This window comes from Clarias gariepinus, chromosome 27, assembly GCF_024256425.1.
Source record: "Clarias gariepinus isolate MV-2021 ecotype Netherlands chromosome 27, CGAR_prim_01v2, whole genome shotgun sequence".
NCBI lineage: Eukaryota > Metazoa > Chordata > Actinopteri > Siluriformes > Clariidae > Clarias > Clarias gariepinus.
The window spans coordinates 3,295,112-3,319,889 of NC_071126.1; the positions used below are offsets into that span (position 1 = coordinate 3,295,112).

Here is a 24,778-nt window from a genome sequence, read left to right on the forward strand (position 1 = left end):
CACTCTCTCCATGTCATGCTCTCTTCTCGTGCTGCCAATCAGGACGATCTCTCTCTCTCCCTCTCTCTCTCCCTCTCTCTCTCCCTCTCTCTCTCCCTCTCTCTCTCTGATACACAAACTCGTTTTTGGATGATCTTTTAACGCCCTATGCTCTTCATGTTCTAATATTATACAGTACATACACAAATCGTCCCCCAGGGCTGACACACATCACTGAACCGTCTATTTATTCAGGGATTTTACTGACTAGAAACATGGCTGCTGATTTATAAAGACGATCAAAAAGACAGTCCTGTCTGCCTCATCTGGCATCAACACACCTCATACTGTATACTCCTGGTCATGTTTTGCATATTGTGTTCTTAGCTTTAATATGGTTCTTATTGCTAATGTGTCTCATGGGTGTGTGTTTAGCAAGCTCTGACATGTCACAGCTTTGGGCTGATGGACTCGAATTGATTTCCTCTCAATGACTGCCACATGCTGGGCTGGTTACTGCTGGTTGTGTAACATGTGCGCGCACACACAAACACACACACACACACAAACACATAGGCGCTTTTTTTGTTAAAACAAAACTTTTCATTTATTTATAATAAAAACTGGGTAGTGCGTTGACACTGGGTGCTGATACCGGCTTAACTGATCAGTGACCTCTATAAATAATCCACTCTGTGCTGCCTCCTTATCCAACCAAATGCATGGATAAAATATTGATTAGTTTAACGTACCAGGTTCTCGTGGCTTCAAATCGAATTTATAATCAGTTTGCATTATATACACTGTTTTTACTCTCATTCATATGTCTTAATCCTACTTAAGCACTCTTTCCTTCCCTGTTTCAGAGAAGTGTCTTTTTTCCATTTGGAAAAGACATACTTGGAAAGAAGAGGCCTAAATTCCTTAAGCTTTCTGTTTCCTGTCTTTTGTTAAGCAGAAGCGTCAAACCCGGTGACTCTCATCACATGCTCATTATCATTCCCTACGTATGATGCAAGCTGACAAAGTGTGTGTGTGTGTGTGTGTTATATTTTTGTGTAAGGACTTGGTTTACAGTCGACATGTGACTTGTGCTTGTGCTCTAACACACACCGTACATTATGTTTCCATGTGGGCCGCTACTACGACTCGAAATTTTGTGCCATGTTCGTTTGCACTGTAGGAATTTCTGAACAGACGTGCAGGAGGTACGAATCTCTCTAAGGATCTTAAGTCCGGAATTTTTGTAGATAAATACAATCATTATAACAAAACAAATGTATGTATTAATGTAAAAATGTTGTGTATTTTTTGTCACCGCATTTTTTAGGATAAATTTTTTTTTTTTTTATGTTTAAAAACTATATTTAAATGTAAAACACTGATAAATAGGTTAGAATAAAAAAAAAAAAAAAGTTAAAATGTGTTAATAAAAGCATTTAAATTCTAAGCAGCTGGAGTAAAGCTGACATTTTCTATTGTCATTTAAATTAGAATTTTAGTTTTCCAGTGATTGATTTTAGTTTTATTTATGTATAAAAATGTATATTTTAACCTATAAAAAGATCAAAAGGGGTTAAAAAAAACAAACAAAATAACTGGAAGCTGCTGTGATGTAAATTTTGTATCTAATCTTAAAAGTTGCAAAAAAACAGCTTTGTACATTTACAGATTTTCATTCTTTAGTGTTTAATTTAGTGTGTGTAGATTTCTTTTTTTAAGCAAATAAATGTGTTCGAAATGTGTTTATCTGTAAGAAACAAATAATATAAAATATAGCTATTTTTAATAAATAAGGAAACAATATCAATGCTGTGTGTGTGTGTATGTGTATGTGTGTATGTGTATGTGTATGTGTGTGTGTGTATGTGTGTATGTGTGTATGTGTGTATGTGTGTGTGTATGTATGTGTGTGTGTTTATGCGTGTGTGCAGCATCTGTTTACTCCATACACAGTCTAAAGGTCAATATTGACGCACAGACTTTACCGAGATAAACGACCGGGTCATCAAAAATGCTTTATACTTTTTGTGTCGAGCTTACAGTGTAGCAGACAGACTGACGTACGTGACATATTAAATACTTCTTCCCCCGTGTAAAATGTGCCCTTTTTGTACTTAGTTTGAAGCTTGTTAAATTCAGCCTTTAAAATGATCCACATCATGTTTATCCCAGAGGTGCTGCTCTGTTCTGTGGCAGCCCAACTCGCAGGAAGTTCTTGCAGATGTTTCACCTCTAATCCGAAAGCATTCATCAGGTTTAACGTACCTGCTTGGAGTGTCAGGGATATAATTAAGTCGTTGACACTGCGAGGGTAACCTGTGGGATGTTGTTCCACCCGGCCTTTATGGGAGTCATTAGGGTCACCCGAGTCGGGGTATGAGTGTCTGTGAAACGCCGTAGGAGTGATCAATGAACTGCTGGTTAGTGGGTGATAAGTGGTGTCTAAGGCCAGCTTCTCTGCTAAGAATGAATTGTTTCAGGTTGATGTAGATGCTATTCGTTACTCCTCTTTTAGAGACAAAAATGTCTTTGGATTTGGATGAAATGCATATTTTGCTTTCAAAGAGCTAGTATTTGTATTTTTGTAATATAGTCTTGATGAGTCTCTCCCAGCTTCATTTTTAGTAAGAAACAGGTGCAGATGATGGCAGATGACCAGGCTGGTGATTAGTATACTATGAATGCTGAGTGGTTGTAACAGATGAGAGGGGAAAGGAGGTTGCTGCTTGGATTGGTACTTAAACAACCAATAGAGTTGGAGGAACCAATTGATTCATGTATCACCACATTGACTCTAAAATATATATTTTTAATGATTTATTGCGTTAATAATAGAGATGCACCAGTTGATCAGCCAGTAACCAGAATTTGCCAGTTTTCAGACACGACCGATTCTTTAGAGTGCAAAAGCTTTTAAGTGGTGCAGCAGAAATGCATTTTTATGACGTTAGCCTCTGATCGGCTTTTTTCTTCAAACTCTTAAGCGAATTAGTCTCAAATCAACCATGAATGCAAGTTAGTTTCAAAACATATGCATTAGAAGCTGTCGAGTAAAACATCGGTTCCCTTATAATCCTACAGGTGGCGCTCTAAACTATTCACGCACTGGCATCCTGTGTGGGATAAGAGAATTATTTGCCATGTTTGTTTAGGAATGATGATTATGGGGATGATGGTGATGCATGTTGACTGTTAAAATTGTAACTTTCTGTTTAATTTAACACTTAATTTAACTAATAATATAAAGAACAGGTTGCTTTTAATTATTCATGTTTCATTCAGCTTCCAAAGCCAAGTGTTTAAGACTTAACAAAATCATAAAAATGTAATATGGTCTCGGAATATAAAAAAAATTGTAATACTTAGAGAATCACAATATTAATCGAATCGTCACCTAAGTATCGTGATATCGTATCAGGTGGTACGACCGTATCATGTATATGTTTTCATGAGGAACCCGGTATTGTATCAGTGTTAAGATTTGGTCAATACCCCGAGCTCTGATATCTGTTTTGTTAAAATGGAAAAAGCGTTCACTGCGTCTTAAGAAATGACCGTAACCGAACGAGACGAGCTCCACTCCTGAGGCTTGGGTTTCTTTTCCATCATTTATAGCGCATGGTTCAGTTGCACAATCACATTCTCCCTGAACCTTTAGGGATAATATTAATGGAATAACTACATGAAGGCAAACTGCACTATACTGATGTGCTTATAGTGCACAGTGAAACTGTTATAAATCCAGATGTAGATTCATGATTGAGCAGAAGTGAGGTTAATAAGGCGAAACCTTCTCTAACAGCTCTCCTCTCCTGTTGTGTACCAGCTCTGTTCTAAACCAACGGCACGTACTTAACGTCAAAACTATGTGCTCTAAGCGGAGGGAAAAAAAATCTGAAGGGGGGGAAAAATATTCTGAATGATTAAAGGTGAGCGCACAGGGTGTGTGTTTGTAGGTTTGTGTCCTGACTCCTTGAATCCTATTCAGATAGAAGAATTCCTTCTGACACATGGCTCACTTTTGTGCAATTCCGTGCATCACTTTTCCGCATGCAGGTTTTAAAACTAGTCCGTTTTTTTTTTCTTCTCTTTTTTCCCCCTGTCTGTTCAACACAGACCAACACTTTATGTATGCAGGCCATGTCTTCATGCAGGACTACCTGCAAGCCAGGCTGATTTCAGACGCAGCCAGACATGTCAGATTCTTTTCAGGCCGTGCTTTCAGTGCAAAAACGTGAGATAATTACAAAACTTGTGGGTGCTCGCTGATGTCAATCAATTAGCACTGGCAGCGCGGGGGTTTATAGCAGTGCTAGCAACAGCTGATAAAACAGCTCAAGTGATGCATCTGGCTTTCTTCCTCTTTCTGGATGTCAACAAACACAGCCGACTAACTTCTTGCCGATCTCCATAGCAAAATCCTATTTTTTGCAGAATTCGCATCCTTTGTTTAAAATGAATAATTGCACGAATATTACAGGTTTTAATATCAGTGCGATTATGCATAGGATATTAAAGAGGACTATATATATTTCAGAGGACTGGCACGTCCACGATACAGTCAGACAAAAGTCGCTTGTAATTCTGAAACTGACACGTCATGAGGTGCGAATCCAATCTGACCAGAATTGAGCAACTTGGCCTGTAATAAGAACATTGTGATACGAGATCCTAGAATTGAAAACGGCGTTCAAACTTCAGTGGTCGTACCAAACTCCAGGCTCGACAGGGGGAAAAACATGCACGAGTGAAAAGGACAGTAAATCCAGCAACTGCTTAGCTGCTTTAGTTTGCTTGTGTGTTGTAACACATGGTGTAGTTTATGTGGTGACACCTGCTGTGGTTTTGGTGCACTTGGTAATAATTACTGACAAAATTCAGAGCAGTGTCTTTTTCATTGTTGCGAGTCTTAGTGATTTAAAGCACGTTATGTTCTTGCATCATTGTGACTATCTAGTAACACTTTAAGTCATGCCACAGATGGAAAATTAAAATTATATTGATTTTATCTCGTCACGGAACTGCCGGATTGAAACCAGATAGAAACTCGATGTGTTAGCTATATATTGATTTTTATTAAAAATATGATAAAGTTACATTATTAATTTTGTTTAATCATAGACGTGATCATTACTTAATTCAAAAAGATCATCTACTTGATTATTTTGTTCTAGCCTCAACATGCTCCCTGCAGGAAGAGTGGGTTTGACACTCCAGTTTTGATTAGAGGTGTGTAAGAGTGTCGGAGACTAGTGCTGCAGTTAATTGCATACAAATCTGAATTGCGATAAGGACCCGTGCAGTTATCTAGTTGCAAATGGCTGCAATTTATTACAGGAGCTTTATCCATAGTCGGGAATTTATGTAGTGTGTCAGTAATGTAAGCTATTTGTTTATTTATTTTCACGAAATAACTTCTACGGTACTAAACAAATATTGGTGATCCTGTTAATGTTTGTGCCGTTATTAACTGTTAGCCTTGATGAAGACCTTTGAATATTAATTAATATTACGGTTAATAGTTACATATCTGTTTAAATTACAATGTGTCAAGAATAATGGCACGATTATTTATTTATTTATTTTTTTTAAACAAATGGTGCAACCTTATAGGAAACCATTGGCCGTGTGTAAAAGAATCTCATCTGTTGGGATGAAATGCTGCGTTCAGATAGAATTAGCACCTAGAGTATACCCCACCTCATTCCCTAAGTCTGCTGGGATAGGCTCTCAGCCCCTCCGTGACCCTGTATACGGGTTAAAGCGGTACAGATGATGAGTGAGTGAGATGATGTAAACATGTAATAGAGTTCATGGTCATACTTAAATAGCATGTTGAATTGAGAGTCACTTTTTTGACTGTATAATAGTTTAATTGTTTAGTGCTAGTTTACTGAGCTTTAGGCGACTTTTCTCTGCATTGTTTTTGCATTTACGGTGGTAAAAAGGTGTAATTCCTTCATGATCCTACAGGGGGCGTTCTGAACTTTTCACCTTCTTGTGTGGCAGGATAAAAAAATTGCTAAGTTTGCTTAAGATTTTAATAAAATCTTTAAGGAAAAAAAGGCTGAAAATCAGAATTTTTAAAAAATATTATTATTATTTACAGAATCGCAGTACAAATCATATCTGCTTATAAATATCGTGATGTGATGTATCGGCTTCTCCCTGACGATTCTCTTCTGACTAAAGATTTTGCTGATTTAAGGAGGATGTGAATGTAAATCATAGTTATGTAGACCGATTGTTGCTAATAAAAAATTCTAATCTGAACATATTTGTGTGTTTTTCCTAATCTGTTGCTAAGACGTCAATAGAAAAAACGACTTTAGAGCAAAGTCAAATGCAGCATATATATATATATATACACGCAGCGCTCATTCACACACTGTCTGTCAGCAGACTGGCACTCTGTGGATTGAATTCCATCCTGAGTTCCTTCCTGTTCCTCTGAAAGCTTCTGAATCACATATGAATGGAAGTACAAATGGTCGGAGTCGCTGGCATTTATGCTGAAAACTTCCAAGCGCCCTCCGCCTTGGCCCGGGTTCAGTCTGTGATTTGTTTCCTGCTGCATGTCTGATGACAGGCTGCTTTTTTCCCCCAGCACAGAAGTCTCCCATCGTCATGGCAACTCCATGGAAATCCTCCGTTCTCGCCTCTGAAACTCGTTTTAGGCTGGCATCGATGTGTGCGGAGCTGAGAGAATGTTCTTCAGTAATAGGATGAGGAACATACAGTAAACCTCATCTCCTTAAACAGATACAACAGTCTTATGAAGCTGTTGACGCAGCGTATATACAGCAACCTTCTTATTGACTTCCTGTCTCTTTAAACGCGCTTCACATTCCCTCGATAAAAATATTTTTCCTGATGTGCTCAGCTGGTGTGAATGAGCGTTTCACAGCTTTGGGTGCTGAAAAGACAGCCGTGGATGATAATGGTGTGAGACGTGCTTGCGTCACAGCTGCATGTTAGTGCCGTGTTGGTCACCATGGTGTAAACGAACATAAACTGTACAGGATAGGTGTTGCGTTTTACCTACAGGTCGGAGTAATTAGTGTTGCTCAGCCTTCATGCTTTGTCTGTGGAGCCGTTTCGGAAATCCTATCGTCACGCTCGGATCGTATTGATTTATCCCACATGGTCTCATGTGAATGTCTGCTTTCGTGGTTCTCTGCTTTGGGTAAACCCTGTGACCCCTCACACTGCAAGGCAAACTCTGAAGGCAGCTGCTCTTTAATCCCCTTCTGTTTTCTATGAAGTCACTGCACCACCTAGTGGTAATAACCGAGTATGACTATTCGAAATTGTTTGATGGTGTTGAATCATATTACTTGTGGATATGCTGTGTTTTCCCCTGAATAATGATTATTTTTTTTTCTTTCCTTTTTCAGGTTTGTACTGAGGACCTGCGGTGGGAATATTCACAGAGTAAGCATCGTGCTGAGCGGCGTGGACGGAGCAGCAGTCGATATGCTTATCTGACATTGACTTGGTAAGTTGTGTGTGAGAGTCCGTCTGTGTGTGTAAGTGTACTGGAGAAAGAAAAAAAAACCACAGAAACTCTGATTAGGATAAGAACTGGGAAAGCGTTCAGGCAATGCAAATTTCACCACCTGGTGTTTCAGCTTGAGCCAACACACACTAAAGCCTGCAGAGCCACATGACCAGCTGCTCTCCCTCTCTCCTTAATACACTCGTTATGTTCGTTCCTAGGACTTTCTTAACCAGGTTTATAACCAAGAAAACAGTTATCGTCATTAATCGTCATATAATTAATAGAGATGTCAGTATTAACACATTAATCCATGTGATCATTTGCATTAGAATTTCTAAATGAATCATATTACCATGTTTGATCCTAATGGCTTCCCATAATCACATCACATGGCACGTTTAAACGCAGATAATAAGATGGCTGAGGAAACATCACTTGGTGTGCTGAACGACAAGTTTAATTATAGACAGCTTCAGGTAGCTAGGGCTCTATGTTGTTTATTTTCGGATCGAAGGATCCTGGTTCGAGCCTCGCTGTCGGTAGGTTTGCCACACCCCGTACTACCCGGTCACTGCGTGCTGTGCCAGTCCCAATTAAGAGATTTTTATTTTAAATGTTAATATTTCAGGTATAATAAAACTGCCTAATCTGTTTCCACTAACCTGTGCGTCAGGCATTTCTTTATTTCAGCATTGCATGTTTATTATACAAGTAATTTCATTAAAGACTTTGACCGTGATTAACTAGATTAAAGTTTTTAATTGATTGACAGCACTACATATAATATTATAAGTGCTGCTGAATATACAATTATTTAAAAAAAGGGCTTGGCCCCTTTAAATTAGCACTATTTATTCTTTAGTACACTCGTGGAAATTACTAACAGAAGGTGGAAAAATTGTGTTAGAAATCTACGCCTGTACTCACAAAGCCTTTGCTTTCCTTTTGAAACCATAAAATATTTCTAGGGCGGCAAACACTTCAATTATTCAGTCAGTACAGTCAAACACAAACCAGAAATGACGGAACAGGAGTGAGTGTTTAAATAATTCAGACATTCTGAGTTTTATTTATTGTGCGCCGGCATTTTTATTTATTTATTTTTTTTTTCGATTTTTTTTATTAGAGTTGTGTATTGCTGATTCAGTCTGGACTCATTGCTTTTGTTGTGAGGGTGAAAGGACAGTCCTCCCCTAAAACAGCATACAATATTATATATGTACAATAATTATTAATATCATAAAGCATGCAGTAATTACATTTGTGTTCATCTAGGTAGTGGTATTTTATTAACTAAGAAATGAAAATGAGTCCTAATTTGCTCCTTTATAACATCATATAAATACAAAAATATCTTGCACCCAAGATTTTTTTATTTTTTTTAATTAATCAATTCATTTTTCGGACAAAAAAGTGATAAAAATGAATAGGGATAACAAAAAATTGTTATCCATGCTCATTTTATGACTTTGTTATTAAGTCAGTACAAAAGAATATCAGATTTTTAAACATAAATATTCCAGCAAAAATTAGTTTTAATTGGTTTTAAAGGAAAGGATCTGAAGGCCAGAAAAAAATCTGCATGTTTTATAAAAGACCTTTTTTAAGACAAAAACAAAAAGAAAGCTTCTGGGTTTTGCTGCATGGAGAAAAAGAAGCACAACAGGTGTGAACACCATCAACTGTGGCTGTTACTGCAGGATGTTAAGTAAAACTAAGCAGCTCGTTTCCTCATAAAACTGCACAAAATGTACAAGACTGAAGGTTAAGCAAAGGCTCATCGCACCTGTTATTGTGTGCGTAGGTTTTTTAAAAATTTCCCTAGAGTTTGTCCTGTTAAACCACGCCAAAGGTTATGGGGTCGTGACTGTTTTATAACAATGTAAATGAGTCATGATGAAAGGTCTCAACTAAACTGAATATACAACCATGGTGAATAGAAAATCATCATCATCGAACAGACAAAATGAACTTGGAGATGGATGGCAGAAGTGTGAGCCCGTCCTCAGTCTAGCCTTAGATTCCTCCTCCTGGATAACGAGGGAGAAACCTGATCTGATCTCCTTCTGTTAGAAGGTTTAACCACAAGTGCCTTCTGAGATGCTTTTCTGCTGACTACAAGTCATAAAAAGTGATGTGAAGTTTTGAAGGCTTGAAACGGGAGGTAGAGATTCCTCTAATCAGAAAGGTTGAAATGTTTTTCAGTAATTATAGTAAAGCATGCTCTACCAAAAGGCTGAGAAGAACGTTTAAGGGTTAACGACATACAAGTTAATTTTGTTAAAAGGTTTCGCTGCTTGCTGCCCAAAACGAACAAAATGTTTTAGAAGACTAAAGTAAGTCTGTTAATTCATTCTGTATATAAACATATACAGGCCTGTGAAAAAGTATTTGCCCCTTTCTTTTTTTTTTCTCACATAGGGCTAAAACTACAAGGTGTATATACAGTTTATCTTTGTGCATTATTCAAATTTGTTTGATATTCTTAGGCACTTAAGAGTGACAAATATGCAAACAAAAAAATCAGAAATACTTTTTTCACAGCACTGTATAAAGGTCTATTACATAATGAATTCATTAATCAGCACCATTATCCTATAAAGTGGATATGACTGGAACCTTTAGTACTAGACTGGTGTCCAGTTGCAAAAAAACAAAACAAAAAACACTTCCAGTTTTCCAATGGACAATAAAAAAAAAAAAATACATGATTATTTTTTTCTGTCTCTGCTGTGTGTGTAGACTGCCAGACAGGCGGCAAACTCCATCAGATGAGGATGAGGATGAGGATGATGATGATGGTGAAGCTTCTGCGCTAATGCCTGATGGTTTGGGAATGATGGACGTTCCTAATGGCCAAGCCAGTGTCTCCACTGCGATCACTTCAGAGGTCAGTTGTTTTTTTTTGGTGCTCACCCATGACAAATTCTGTTTTTACAATAGAATTAATGTGTGTTTGGGTTTAAGCATGAATATATGTTTAAAATACCGTTAAAAAATCATCTTGAAATCAGAGTCAGTTACGAGCAGACTGGGTTTCTTCACCGCCATGTGATTTTTCTGTCTCTCATTATGTCTCTCAGAAGAGCAGCAGTTCAGAGTCTCTGAGTGATAAGGGCTCGGCTGAGCTGAAGAAGAGTTTCGACGCTGTTGTCTTTGATGTGTTAAAGGTCACGCCGGAGGAATATGCAGTAAGACATACTTTTTTTTTTCTTTTTTTTGTGGGTACAAGTGTGTGTGTGTGAGATGTTGTGACCCACTGCAAACAAATAATTATGCACTAGATGTGTCTTTTAATCACACTACCACCTGTTCATGCAAGAAATGGGAACAATCTCGCCGTTCAGTTAATGCTATACGAAAGCTTCCAATCTGTCCTACCGCTTCCATACTTGCCCCTCCCTTTGGTCAGCCTCGTCTCAGTAATAATTAAAACAGCCTGGATGTAATTCACTCACACTGCAGTGCCTTCTTGTTGTCTGGAGTGCTCCACTTCAAACCCTCCGGTCTTCCAGCTATTTAAAGTCCCTTCATTACATACATCACCAGGATAGGGATTCCAGGTTCACTGCTTATAAAAGGTAGAACATTTGGCTACACTAGATGTAAGGAAGTACATGGTTATATTTGTGCATGATGTCCTGTGATGATTGCATGGCATATTTCCAGAGATCCGGCACCAGAGACATTGTAACCCTCACCATGATAAAGCTCTTGTTTAAGATCAGAACCCAGCTTTATTGCACAACTGGGAATAAACTTGTTGATGCGATTTTTTCAGCCAGCCAATCATGTAGCAGCAGTGCAATGTGTGACATCATACACATATCCTGTTAGATGGTGACGAGAGTATCTGTATTACTCAGGCATCAGAAGCTCAAGAAAACCCAACTGGATTGAGTTGACAGGAAGTCTATAGTCACCAAAGTCGGGTGAAATACTGGACTTGAGTAATATTATTCAGGTGAATATAGAAGTCCTCAATTTTAATGTATACCCGAGTAAAAGTACAGAAGTACTCACCTTCGGATTTACTTGAGTAGCTAACAGTAGCCTTTTAAAAGAAAAAAATCTCCCTCTTTCTTTCAATCTCTCAGTGAAGTCTATTGTTGAGGTGTAAATTATGATGACTTTCATGTTAACCCTAAAGACTTTACTTAACTATACAAAAAAAGAACTGCATGCAAATAAAAATATTGGTGGTTACAGGTTATTTAGTTTTTTAGGAGATTCCAGATGTGGGTATTTATACAGCTGTTACTTAGTCGTACCTCCTTTTAAGACCTAAAAGCACAGAGACTGAGTGATGTAGCCTGTGATTAATTGACTTACATCCAGCCCATGCACTACATTCACTCAGATGATGGAACCACACTTATTAAATTTGGTCTGGACTTGAAGCATGTGAAAATGAACTCTCAACCATGTGACGTTTAATAGCCATTTCCTTTTTCTTTCTTTTTTAGGGGCAGATCACACTTATGGATGCTCCAGTGTTCAAAGCCATTCAGCCTGAGGTGAGTGTTGATACAAGTGCCACTTCAAAGTTACTTACACTCTCAGACACACTTTTGCATCTTTGTCAATGCTTAATCTCACCAGTAGGGGGCAGTGAGCCCTTAGTAAATTAGAAATATACTATTTCTCATACTATTTTTATATGCATGTTGTTGGTGTTTTACATAAATCACGTGTGAGGTGGTGGTAGAGCAGACATTATTCTCTTGAAGATCTGGAAAATGTGAAAAACTTGGATTAAAAAAACTTCCAGCCTAACAGGTTTTAAGTTCTGGAACAAAAATAAAGAATAAATGACAAGTAACTGGTTTTTGTTAGCAAGAAAATGCAAGTAATTTTTTTTTGTTTCATTGCCGGTATTCCATCATTTCAGTGGAACAACTTTTACTTCTGAAAAATGAGTCTGACACAGAAGTGCCAAAATGATCTCTATATACTCATTTGATTTTGCACATTGCATGTAATTTACACATTATTCATTTTGCGTACTGACTCCAAAAGTGTTCAATCCCTATAGAGCCCCATATTTTACAGTAGAAAAATGTTATCTCATTGCTGGATTTTCTATTAATGACAAATGTACAGGAATGTCTCTTTAGTCCTAATTAAGCATATTATTAATTTTGGGTGCTACCTTTGAGGGTTTGCCACATTTGATCTGCACACAGCTTCGGCACAGGTCTTATACCATTTACCCTTCCTGATGCAACACTTTCTGATGCAACCCTCCCATTTTCTGCATCCAGTGGCTGTAGTTTGGGTATTGGGTGGGAATTGAACCTGGGCCTTCGCCATGGCAGGCAAGTCACCTACTGTACTACTGAGCCATAAACTGAGGTTAGTTCCAACCAACAGCCAGGCCCTGTTTGTTCCACCCATGTGTCCATTCTTGGTTTGCCAGGGTTGGGTGGAGTCGCTCCTGTTAGATGGTGATGAGCTCCCACATCCGAGTTTCTAAAACCGCTCTTTAAAAATCCTACAGGTTACATAATAAAAGGTTTGTCTAGTTCTTTTTTTGAAAAAATCTGAGTGTAACTAGATTCTAATTTCTAAACTCTTGCATATGCTGGCACGGTGGCTTAGTGATTAGCGCTGTCGCCTTGCACCTCCATGGTCCAGGTTTGATTCCCGCCTCGGGGTCTTTGCACAGGGAGTGCTTGGTGGGTTTGCACTGGGTACTTCGGTTTCCTCCAAAAAAGACATGCAGGTTAGGCTAATTGCCATTTCCACATTGGTCATAGTGTGTGAATGACTGTGTGTGTGTGAGTGCCCTGCAATGTATTGGCATCCCATCCTGGATGTACCGCGTATCTCCTGGGTGAGGGTTCCTGATGTCTTGGTGTACTGAGTACTTCCGGACACATCCATGTCTTTCTGAGACTTCTAAGTATAAGCTCGTCTGTCACTTTAATAATCAGTCGAGAAAACATTGCATGTCTGAGCTCCATTTGTCTTGGTGTGTTACAGCTGTCCTAAATATTTTCATGTATAGGTTTCATCATCATTTACACACTCATTCGCCGTGCTCTAATCCAACACCGATGGGATTTTTATAACCGGTCCAGCAGCCGCATGAGACTTTGCTTGTTTTGGCAACCTCCGAGCCGTCTGAGCTGTGAGCGTATTAGAACTGCGAGATACTATAAAGCTCTTTTGGCAGTAAGGTCAGACTTGACCTGTGACCTCCTGCGTTTTATGGATGAGATGTGTCTGCTGGTTCTGTCCCAGCTTCATTAGTCTTGTGATGTTTTTAATAAACTAACAGGCGTTAGACACAATTCTTTTGGATTGCTGATTTACAGGCACGAGTAGTCATGATGACTAAATTCCCATCAGTAATCCTTTTAGAGTTTGTTGTATTAGGGAATAAATGTTATTATTTTCGTATACACAGTGACGAGCGAGAGGAAAAATAGAGTTAAGGTCAATGCCCTTTTTCTTAAATAAAGCTGTACACTGGTGTGATTTTTCTTTCTATCACTTTTCAGGCCTGATGTTGGAATTATACAGGCTTGACTTTAAACCTTGTGTTTAATAGGAGCAGCTAGAATTAATTCGACAGAGCGTATGTCTGCTCAGATTAGAAAAGACACAGAGACCTTGTTCAAACCTGGTGTTAAAATGCATTTAATATTGTATATTGTATATTATGTATTTAATGGGCATGGCTGGCGAGGATGGGGTAAAGCTTGTCTCAGATGCCATTCACTCAAACCACTTCAGGGATGCTCTGGGAATATACAACTAATGACCATGTGATATTTGAGGTGTGTATGCAAAAGCGTTTCAGAGAGCAAGCGAGGAGCACTGAATCGACTCCGAGACTAAATCAGGCATTGATGCATAAAGATTGTTCACAATTTCTGCCCAAAAAATGCAGTGGAGGTCTGATGTAATAAATGTCAGTGACACTTTTCCTCCAGTTGTTGCATGAAATCCATTCATAGCTGCGAGTTCGAAGCACCAGGTGTAAACAGCTTTCCAGTTCCAGACGCGTATACGAACGACACCATGTTCAAACTCTGCGTCGTGAAGGCAAACCCTGGGATATCTCTGGACAGAAAAAGGGAAGTGGTAGGGGGTTCCAAGGTAATAAAATAATTATAACAGTTTAATAAGCAATGGAGAACAGGAGATGGATAGATAGATAGATAGTTATAAGTCTCTGTCTTTGGGTTCAGTCTTTGTCTTACCTTCTCTCTCCGTCTCCCTCTGCCTGGATCTACTTGCTGTTTTACCCTCTTCCTCTCTCTCTTTACACTCGGTCTAATGCTTTGCAGCTGCACGTTCATGTTGCCGTAACAGGGGAGCGATTGCGGCCGTTGTTTTGCTGCATGGTTACATTACAGAGTCACGTTAGGCTTTGGCGCAACCCACAGGGTGTTCACGTGCACCGCCGCACAAACTCCCGCTCCCATACACATGACGGTCTGCTCCTACAGCTTCGTTCTGTTTGATGAACCCACACCCACGGAGGTATATTAAATGATAAGTGCAGTATAAAGTTATGGCATGGAGTGCTCTGAGCCGGGATGTAATTTTATAGAGGTTTTATAAAAAAAATAAATAAAAAAAAAACATGCGGTATTAGTAGTGGCTCTCCAGAGAAATGAAGCACAGCCCTGTAACACTCATTCACTGTACTCCACTTCTGGAAATGACATTTTGTTTGCAGATTCATAAGCTCGAGGTGAAGGTCATTTAGACTTGAGACAAGCGCGAGACATCATTTTACCATCACGTTCTTAGATTTTCCTCTTGTCTAAGTGCGCCTTACGTTTTCAGCAGCTAAGATGCAAGACTTCCTGTTCTTGCTACGGATTCAATCATTCTGTTACCACCTCTTATCCGTTTTTACACCTGGCAACGTTTTGCCTTGCTCTCCCATGTTTTCTATATCTAATGCTTCACCATGCTCCATCCCCATCCCCCTCCCCCTCCCCCATACCTGTCTGTCCCACGATCGTTTGCTTTTTTTGGGGGGTTAGCGGTCGGTCTCCAGTTTTCCAGGCACGGCTGTAAACTGTCTGCTGGGACAGGGATCTGTCAGGGCTTTGTGTGCTTTTCGATGAGGAGCACAGGGAGAGCCGGTGTCTGAAACTCCACTTTAAATCATAACCCGTCTCAGTGCAGAGCAGCTAGACTGTGTTTTCCGGTTGTACTTTATATCAAGGGTTCCCAACCTTTTGGTGGTTATTTTTGACGCTGAACCTCTTCAACCTGAATCGTGTGCTATGAGGAACACGTGAGACCTGTGTAAGTGACTGTTGTAATTGTTCTACTATTATAACGTTATTTGTGAGAAGTATAACGGACCAGAGGTTGGTCTGGCACACATCTGAACCATATTGTAATTGCAAAGTTTACCCATCATAGTGCAAAATGAAATGTTCCTGCTGCTGTGTGGTGTTTTATTTGGGTTTATTCCTGAATGAAAAACTAAATTTTTTTTATTTTTTTGCATTTTTCATGCCCGTTATTCTCAATCACTCAAATAACCTTTGCCTGCCCGATTTGAGCTTGCCAAGGTTGCCAGATCTCACCGACAAAATCCCGCTATGCCATCATTTATGATGAAAGGTCCAGAACGATTAGTGACGTGTGCAAGCAAATGACTTTTATTAACTTATTTATAACTAACAGACAATGTGCATTCGTGCTTAATTTGGTCTGAGTCACAATATATTCAGACCTAGTGGAACAAATGCCACTGTTTGGCTGCAATCAGATGCTTAAGCCAAAGCTAGTCTAACTTAAAAGCAACTTGCATTCAGTAAGTGTCTGACATATTCATAACTATATAACAACATATCCGGATTGACTTGTCATGCGGTCCGGATTTGAGAAACCCTTGCTCTAAGCAAGACCCCTTTATATGCCCTGCGTGTAATAGTCCTATCAAAAGGTGAAGAATAATTATTTTTTTCTTTCATAATTATACATGCATCTAAACAATGAAGTCCAGATTTATCTGAAAAGAAGTGAAGCCTAACATACCCTCAAAGTTAGAGGGGGGAAAACCCTACTTCTTTTTCTGTTCCGTTTCCAGCAGCTTAACTACACGCTTTACATAGAACAGAACCACTTTGCATGTCAAAAAAATGTCAAAAGTGCTCGGAGGACATAAATGCACATTTTTTATCGTGTCAGCGTCCATGTACACAGTTAAATTGAAATCTTTAATCTGAATGATTCTAATCAGACTGAAGAAATATTGTCCATATAAAGGTAGCTGGTAAAAGCCATATGTAACCTGTTGTGTGCTGACCTGTAGTTAGATCCCCAGATGGTCCACTAGATCTGTGAAAGTGGGTCTGTCTTTCGGATGATCCATCCAGCAGTCAAACATGATCTGATAGCTGAAACAGACTGTACAGATTGTAATTCAATCACAATCGGATCACAAAAATTTTCAGCATACTGTATACAGCATCACAACTACTGCATGTCGGAGTACCCGGTGGAGTTAGCAATGGAGCACTGGAAGAACATGCGCACAGACCCGAGGCGGGATTCGAACCCGCACCCTTGAGGTGCAGGGAAAACAGTGGTAACCAGTGCTGCCAAGTTTTTATTATTTTTTTTATAATAAAGATGCACTCACCCATTGTCACTGTCATTCTCTGTGATGTCAAATTTAAATGATGATGATGTGCATTCCTGTCACTCACTAATGTTTAGCGTGGAGACAGACCCTGACCTGTCAGTTCACTTGGGAGAGTTTTTGTAGTATGCCGTTATTTTAAAACTTGATCCCAAAACACTGTATTTTGTGATCTGATTTTATTTTTGTGTGCTTAAATTCTTCCTTGTGCATGCTCGAATTCAATTTCCACTATTACATGTTAGTGAGAATCGTGCAGCCTTAAACTGCATGTGAGTAAGTCTAATGGACCGAGCTCAACACTCCTTCTCTAAATAATGCCAGATGCTGCTCTTTAATGTACCGTGTTAAGTCATCACCAATCCGGTCAGGGATGTAGTGATTCGTTTAAATTTCATATCAGTCAGTTTGGTGAAATTGACAGCTTTGTGTGGTAGTTTAAAACTTTCACATGATAACCTAGTCTAAATATATTTCACAATATCATTCCATTAAATGACCAGATGGCTGAAATTTTTATACAGGAGAATTAGTTTTATAGCTTTTTCAGAAAGGTCCAATTATTGGCTTGCATCAAACAAAGAAAGCAGAGATTTGAAAAATAAATTTATAAAAGTAATAAACATTTCCAAGCACCCGATGTGATGAGAACTCCCAGGTTGTTTCAGTCAGTCAGGTCGAGGCTCAGCAGACGACCTGAATGTCCTGAACGACCAGGTCATCACATCTCTGGCTGCACAGGGTTATTTTAGGACTCACACATGAACTGGCCACTATTGCTTGCTGTAATCCAAATTATCATGATTTTACAAATACAGCGAAACCTCGGATTGCGAGTAACGCGGTTTGCGAATTTGTTCCGCAAGACGAGCAAAATTTTTTCAAATAAATTTTGACTTGAAGGACGAGCAAGTCGTGGGTTACGAGTACAGAGTATCATGTATCACGCATGCTCATCACTCCATCACAACTGAGCTAATGTTTTTTCTCTCTCTTGCGCTGTGGAATTGTGGGTAAATGTCTCCCCTGCTGGGTCTTAGTGTGCGTCTTTACTGGTATAATCAACATCCGTACACTCGTGTACTGTTTACTATTAACACTGTGACCACGTGTGTATGTAAAACATATTTTATTTTGTGTCTGTATGTGTGCGTATGTTTCTTATAACGCACGTGTGTAAAGCAAAAGAAAGTCTCATTAGAGAGGTTAAAAATAATTTTTTTTCTCTTCCTCTCTGTGTCGGCCTGCACTTTGTCATTTGACACCGTGCCCCTTCACACACACACACACGCCTCCTCTCACTTTCACACACGCACCCCTCCTCCCCTCTTTGTTTCTCTCTTACTCACACACACACACACACACACACACACACACACACACACACAAACTATCTCTCTCTCTCTCTCTCTCTCTGCCCTACACAGAAACGCTGCTTTGTCACGATTCTTTGCAAAGATAAAGTTCAGGTTAATTTGTTTTATTTGTATTTTAGAGCAGCGATTCGTTAGTGTGCGCTCACACTATAAGTGTCATTAACAATGTTCCTTGTTAATTTTTCCCATAAAACAATCGAGAATTATGCACGTACTCCAAGGTTCCACTGTATTCTGATTATATATTAACCTTTTTTTAAAAAACTAATTTAGAAAATAATTCGCTCCTACCACGCAGGATGCTGTTGCCTAGTGAATAGTTTAGAGTGTGCCACCTGTACGATTATAAAGGAATAGTAACATTTTATCACCTTAAATGCAAAATATATAAATTGAAAATAACTTTTAAAAATTGGTTTTGAAATTAGTGTGCCGATACACGAGATGCCACACACACACACGGCAATCACGATACATCACTGAAACTATTTTATTTTCCTTAATTTCCTACTTTTAGGAAAAACAAAAAGAGAAAAGACAAAGATAAAAACACCTCTTTGAGTCAAAATTCCTACTCTCCTAAAGTCCTAAAATCACAGAGATGTCTTTATAATGTATAATTACACTGTGTAACCCCCTCATTTAAAACTATTTAAATCCAAAAAGCAGTTTAGAAATAACTTTTTAAGAGCGCGTTAATTACGTCTTTATACAATGAGGAGAAGAACGCGTTTTACTCAGGGCTCTAAAGGAAAAAATGACGTCCTCGGTGGATTGGTGGTAGTTTGATCATGTGACCTGCCTAAGCGTGAGCTTCTCCGCACCTATCCACAAGTGACGCGGATCTGCTTTGGGAAAAGAAAGTTTGCTGACCTCAGGGATTAACACTCCGATGTGCAGATTAGCACCGATACATCAGCTTAGAGTAAAAGTCTTTGCGTTTCCCAGTGAGACGGTGCGGTATACCCCAGTGCTTTGGTGTCGAGTGTAACCGCTTCAGTGTGGGTTCTTTTTTTTTTTTTTTTTTTCCTTTATTGTTCTGACACACACATTACGGCTGATTGATGCTTTGTAATTAGCGTTGGCTGTGTAGCCTAACCCCCCCCCCCTGCAGCTCTGTTTGTGGATGCGAGGGTCCTGGAAGTTCCTTTAGTTACAACCTGATTCTTGTATTTGGAAAATTTGAGCTTTTCATGAAGAATGATTTCTTTGGCCCGATCCAAGGCGCCGGGGACACACGGCAACCCGCAGCCTCCGTCAGAAACGTGAGGGGGCGCGGATGGCCCGGTTGGTTAACATCTGTGTTTGTGTGCATGTTGCTATGCTGCAGTCTCTCTTGGCAAGTTTATGATTCATTATTTTGTTTTTTTGTGTGTGTGTGTGTGTGTGTGTGTAGCACTGCGAGTATTAGGTGGTCGGTGTCATTATGAATATGCAGCTGTGTGCGCTTGTTAAAGACTCTGCAGAAAAACGTCTCAACCTGCCTCGAAAGTAATAACTTCAGCAAATTTTTACGTCCCTGTTTACTTACTGTAACTACAGTAACCGGCTGTAAATGGTGCTATTGTTGTTATCAGTTAAGCTGACATGATACGTAACCCGTTTTTGCTACGTGACATAGCGTGAAGTGTCAGGATCCTATCCAGTGTGAAGTGGTGCGAGTATCAAGGTGTACTCGTGCTCGCATTAGGTGAACTAACCCTGATGGTCCAGTTCGCACGTGTGATCAAGTGCACTGTACACTGACCGCTTAAACAGAACAGCTCAAAGATTGTATCATCAATTATGAGCGTGTCCCATTTAACAGTGCCACATTGTACTAGTTCTTTAACAAGTTAACACGGGTCTCAGAGCTCCCCACAAAGCATCTGTGTGTTAATGCTCCAGTTGAAATACCGCTCAGATAATGCAGTTTTGTGTAGACAACACAATGGGATCACTATCCGGTGTCAGGCGTTTGTTGTCGTCACGCATTTATTCTATCCACAGCTCCACCGAAACCGTTCACTGGAATTTGAGCAAACTTTTGCACTACCTTTATAGATGTGCACTAGCTATTTACCTTTAATACTATAATATAATACTATATAAAATTTTAAAAAAATAATATTTTCTTATATATCTTTTATACGCTGTAACAGTCAGAAGTTTGGTAATGTGGAAACACGGTAATACCAAGGAACACCACAAGGTGGCACTTCCTTTTTGTAGCTGAATGTAGTCAGAGAACTTATGTGCACTGGTTACAATGTATTACATTTTAGAAGCAGCACATTTGATTGGCAGGCGACACATCTTCCTCGGGAGACTCATTTATCTGACGATGCCTAGGGGACGTTTCAGTTTGTATTGCAATTCTGTAAGTATCGTGATTTTATAAATATCCCACTTTAATATAATTTTTTCCCCCCTACCACACAGCTGCCTTCTATGCTGTAAACATTTAGAGAGAGATTGCAACATTACAACATTTGTAACATTTCATGTTGTCGAATGCAAACATCCAGGTATATAAATTAAAAAGTACTCCCACACCATGGCACTTCTCAGCTCCCTGCGCTGGCTTCCTGAAGCTGCCCATCAGTACCAACATGATTCTCAGCAATCAAGGCGACTGACGTTAAGCAAGGAATCTGCAGCTTTACTCACATAATATTAAAGGTGTCGTATAATGCAAAATTCACTTTTAGGTTTGTACACACACATGAACACACAGTAGACCCATCCAAACGTCAAATTTTTTTAAAAAAATGAACATTGCATGATAGGACACCTTTATCAATCATGATGTACCGTATACAAACAAATAAATAAACCTCAGGGTGAATGAGCTCCATGGTACGAGGCAGCGGTGCCTAATGTCGAGTGCACCGTTAGCGTTTAGACCTAATAGCGTCGTTTTAGGACCTGAATTTAAATTAATGTCAATTTCTGTTTCTGTCAAGCACATTCCGGTCCTGTGCCAAGACTAGTTTGGACAGCTTGTACAGTCTTTGCACTTTCTGTTCCAGTTCTGTGTAAGGTCAATTCCTTCTGTTTCTTTCTCTCTCATGTCCCGTTCATGTGTCTCCTGTTTATTTCTTTAGATCTTTGGATAGCTATGAACATTAAAGATGAAAGCAGCCCCTTGCTCGGTTGGCGCGGGATCATTCCTCTACCCCGTCCATTTTTAATTAGAATATGTCCTTCTTGATGGCGCTGTGATGTTTTTCACTACATGCTGGGGACAGCCCTGGGTGATATTTAGGATTGCTTAATCGTGGGGTGTCTGCCTCAATTTATTGTTTTGTCTGTTTCTTTTTCTGTTTGTCATAGGAACTCTCAAGTTGTGGCTGGAACAAGAAAGAGAAGTACAGTTCAGCTCCCAATGCTGTGGCTTTCACACGAAGATTCAATCAGGTAACACACACACACACACACACACACACACACACACACATACAAATCTGTTTTCTCCAGCCTTCCTCTTGTGTAACTCAAACGCAGACAGACAGGGAGTTGGAAGGAGCATTATTTATCTCCTTGGCCAGCATGTGATTGGAAAAATTACGTCATTGGTATTCCTTCCCCCACCACCTCCCCACTCTTTTTTTTTTCTTTCATGTACCATGTTTAGGGGAGCTGGGCCTTTTATTCCACGCTAACGCACTGCATCTGGTGTGCGGACAGGCTATTATATGACATGGTCACTTTTGGTCAATATTAATTCGATTACACTCCTTAGGTTGTTAAATCAAGTATTTCAGTTTTTTTTTCAAAGGTAGGGAGCAGGAACATATTCATCATGCTGGAAAGAACCACTTGGTGGCCCCCACTTGGAGGGTGTAAGAGGAGGGTGGTCTTCGTTAACTGCCCAGCTGCCCTGGAAGGGAGACAGAATAAACCTTACACCTTGCAATTGGCACAGCGGTTCAAATTCAGTGTTCAGTTTTCAATTTTGAACCTGCCAGGAAGGAAAAAGCAGTATTCGCAAGTGTGTTAGTTTTTTTATTATTTGCTGGCTCAGCACATGGAGCTCACCAGGCATGACTGTTCCTGTGTGTGGACTGTTGAATAAGAAAGGTCTACGTGTCCATAAACACACTTTATAAAGTGAGTTTATTACACCTCGCCCGCGGCTGGACCTCAGTAGCCTCTTGGCTTTGTACAAACACCCTCACGGAGAGAAAGGTATGCTGCAACACGCTCTGACTCTGGACATCACTCACAACCTCACTGGATTGTCCAGTGTTGGTTTCAAACAGATGTTAGAAATTAGCCTTTTTCCCATGGGGATACTTTGCCTAAGGTCTGCTGGCTGAGTCTGTTGACTTTTCGCTTCAGGATCTTTCTTGTGACTCATACTGTATGAAACGGATTGTGTCCACCATTAGCGGTGTGTCAGAGTACAGAAACTGTAAGCGTACTTGAAAAGGATTTATCGTGAGATTTGCAGGTACATTACAGGAAATTCTTTTCTTGACATTTCTCATCTCGGGGTCGTCCATGGTAGCAGCTTGGTAATGCCGAGAGTTGAACCCGTGACCTTCTGATAATCTTACCCACTGACTCATCACTGTAGAGAGAGAGAGAGAGAGAGAGAAGAAAAAGGGAGAATCTATTCATTTCGTTCTCTTAAGCATTTAGAATGCCGACCGAGCTTTAAAGGTATAGCTCAGGTTTTTTTTTAAAGCCTGTCTTCAATCAATTTTAAGGTGCATTACAATAGATCTTGGTGGTTATAAATTTTCCTGCTCTCTAAGGTTTTTCACCTGGAAAGAGAGTGGAATGTAAGTGATTGGGACCAAATTCCACAACCCTCGTTCCACGCACAAATGCATTCCAAAGTTCACCTAAGATCCAAGACTGCAGACTTCTTCTGCAGTCCCACTGAACTAAATCAAGTTGGTGTCTTTCGAGGTTTTTTCCCCGGGAAATAGCCATATGGCTAACCATAACTAGCTGTTTAATTTTGTTGCGGTTGTGCACACTGGGCCGTTAGAAGCTATGGAAGGTATTTTTGTACGGAATGAGGGTTGTGGAATTTTACCTGTTCCGGGTGACAGAGCAGGAAATTTTATATTTTTAAGTCTGATGTCACGTGTCTTGTATCCCTTAAAGGGATGGGTCAGGTTTTTAAATCCCGTCTTAAATCAATATTAAGGTTGATGTGACAGACTTTGCTTTTCTGGGTTGGTAGTTGTTACCTTGACGAGAGAATGTCCTTACAGATGGACAGGTGGGAATGGGGTACAAGAAAAATAGGGGGACGAAAAAAAACATACGCAAAAGTTTGAATACAACTTGGATTAGTTTTTTATATCCAAGAACAGTATTGTTTTTTTTTTTTTTTCAGTAACTATGAAATAACACACATGGTATTGGGTACTCTAATTATATCAGAACTACAGTCAGTTATTATCTTAAGATTTTCTTTTTACCAGTATTCCCAGGTGAACTGTGTGTGTGTGTGTGTGTGTGTGTGTGTGTGTAGGTGAGTTTCTGGGTGGTGCGGGAGATTCTTCATGCCCAAACTTTGAAGATCAGGGCAGAGGTTTTAAGTCTGTACATCAGGACAGCGAAGGTAACATTCACATTCACCTGTTATGTATTTAAACACTTCCGAGGTGCGTTTGTGATTCCCCTCTCAGTCAGTTGGTGAGACATACGAGTCAGGACAGGTCAGTCCAGCTGTCATCGTGCATCAGTCCAGATGTGGATGTATCCACCTCCTCTGACCCAAACCGTCATCAGAGTCAAGACTTTAGTTAACGTGCACAATCATCATTTGGATCAGTGTCGCCCAGCTCTGGTCCTGGAGGTTCCCCTGGCACGTCCACTTCTGTTCTGTAGAGGCTGTTAATTACCTAAAAAGTTAAATCAGATGTGCTGTGAGCTGAGAAAACACGAATGTGCAGAGCAGGGGCTCCTTCAGGACCAGGGATGGGAGACACTGCTTCAGCTGTCTCATTAGACCAGTTTACTTCCCCAGATCATGACTTGCCATAGTTCAGCAAACACCAACCATTGCTGCTTCTGTAATATGTCTTCTGTGTTGGTTTATTCGATTAGACACGCGGACAGAACAGGCTAAACGTTACAGCCTTCTGTTTATTTGATTAATCCTCTCTTTCCCGATCAGGGCAACGAGGACACAGAAGATTGGATCGGATCGGAACGAAACGTTTAAAGACAACTAAACAAAGGAGAACATGTTTAATCTTCCTGTTTTATTGTCAGAACTGATGGTTCTCATTTGTTTTGGTTTTAGTCAATGATTTCCAGGCAGAAGTGCTAATGCAAAGCGCCTCTCTGATT

General features: G+C 39.7%; 1 protein-coding gene across 2 annotated transcripts in view; it reads left to right on the plus strand.

Moving 5' to 3' along the window:
* Positions 1–24,778, plus strand: part of ralgps2 (Ral GEF with PH domain and SH3 binding motif 2) — a 100,357-nt gene that overhangs the window by 29,291 nt on the left and 46,288 nt on the right. For both annotated transcript variants that reach the window (XM_053488529.1, XM_053488530.1), the window contains exons 2-7: positions 7,380–7,480; positions 10,226–10,373; positions 10,567–10,674; positions 11,950–12,000; positions 21,797–21,880; positions 23,955–24,044. In XM_053488529.1, the coding sequence (XP_053344504.1) occupies positions 10,302–10,373; positions 10,567–10,674; positions 11,950–12,000; positions 21,797–21,880; positions 23,955–24,044 (405 nt within the window). In that variant the 5' untranslated portion in view covers positions 7,380–7,480; positions 10,226–10,301. The remainder of the gene's footprint in view (positions 1–7,379; positions 7,481–10,225; positions 10,374–10,566; positions 10,675–11,949; positions 12,001–21,796; positions 21,881–23,954; positions 24,045–24,778) is intronic.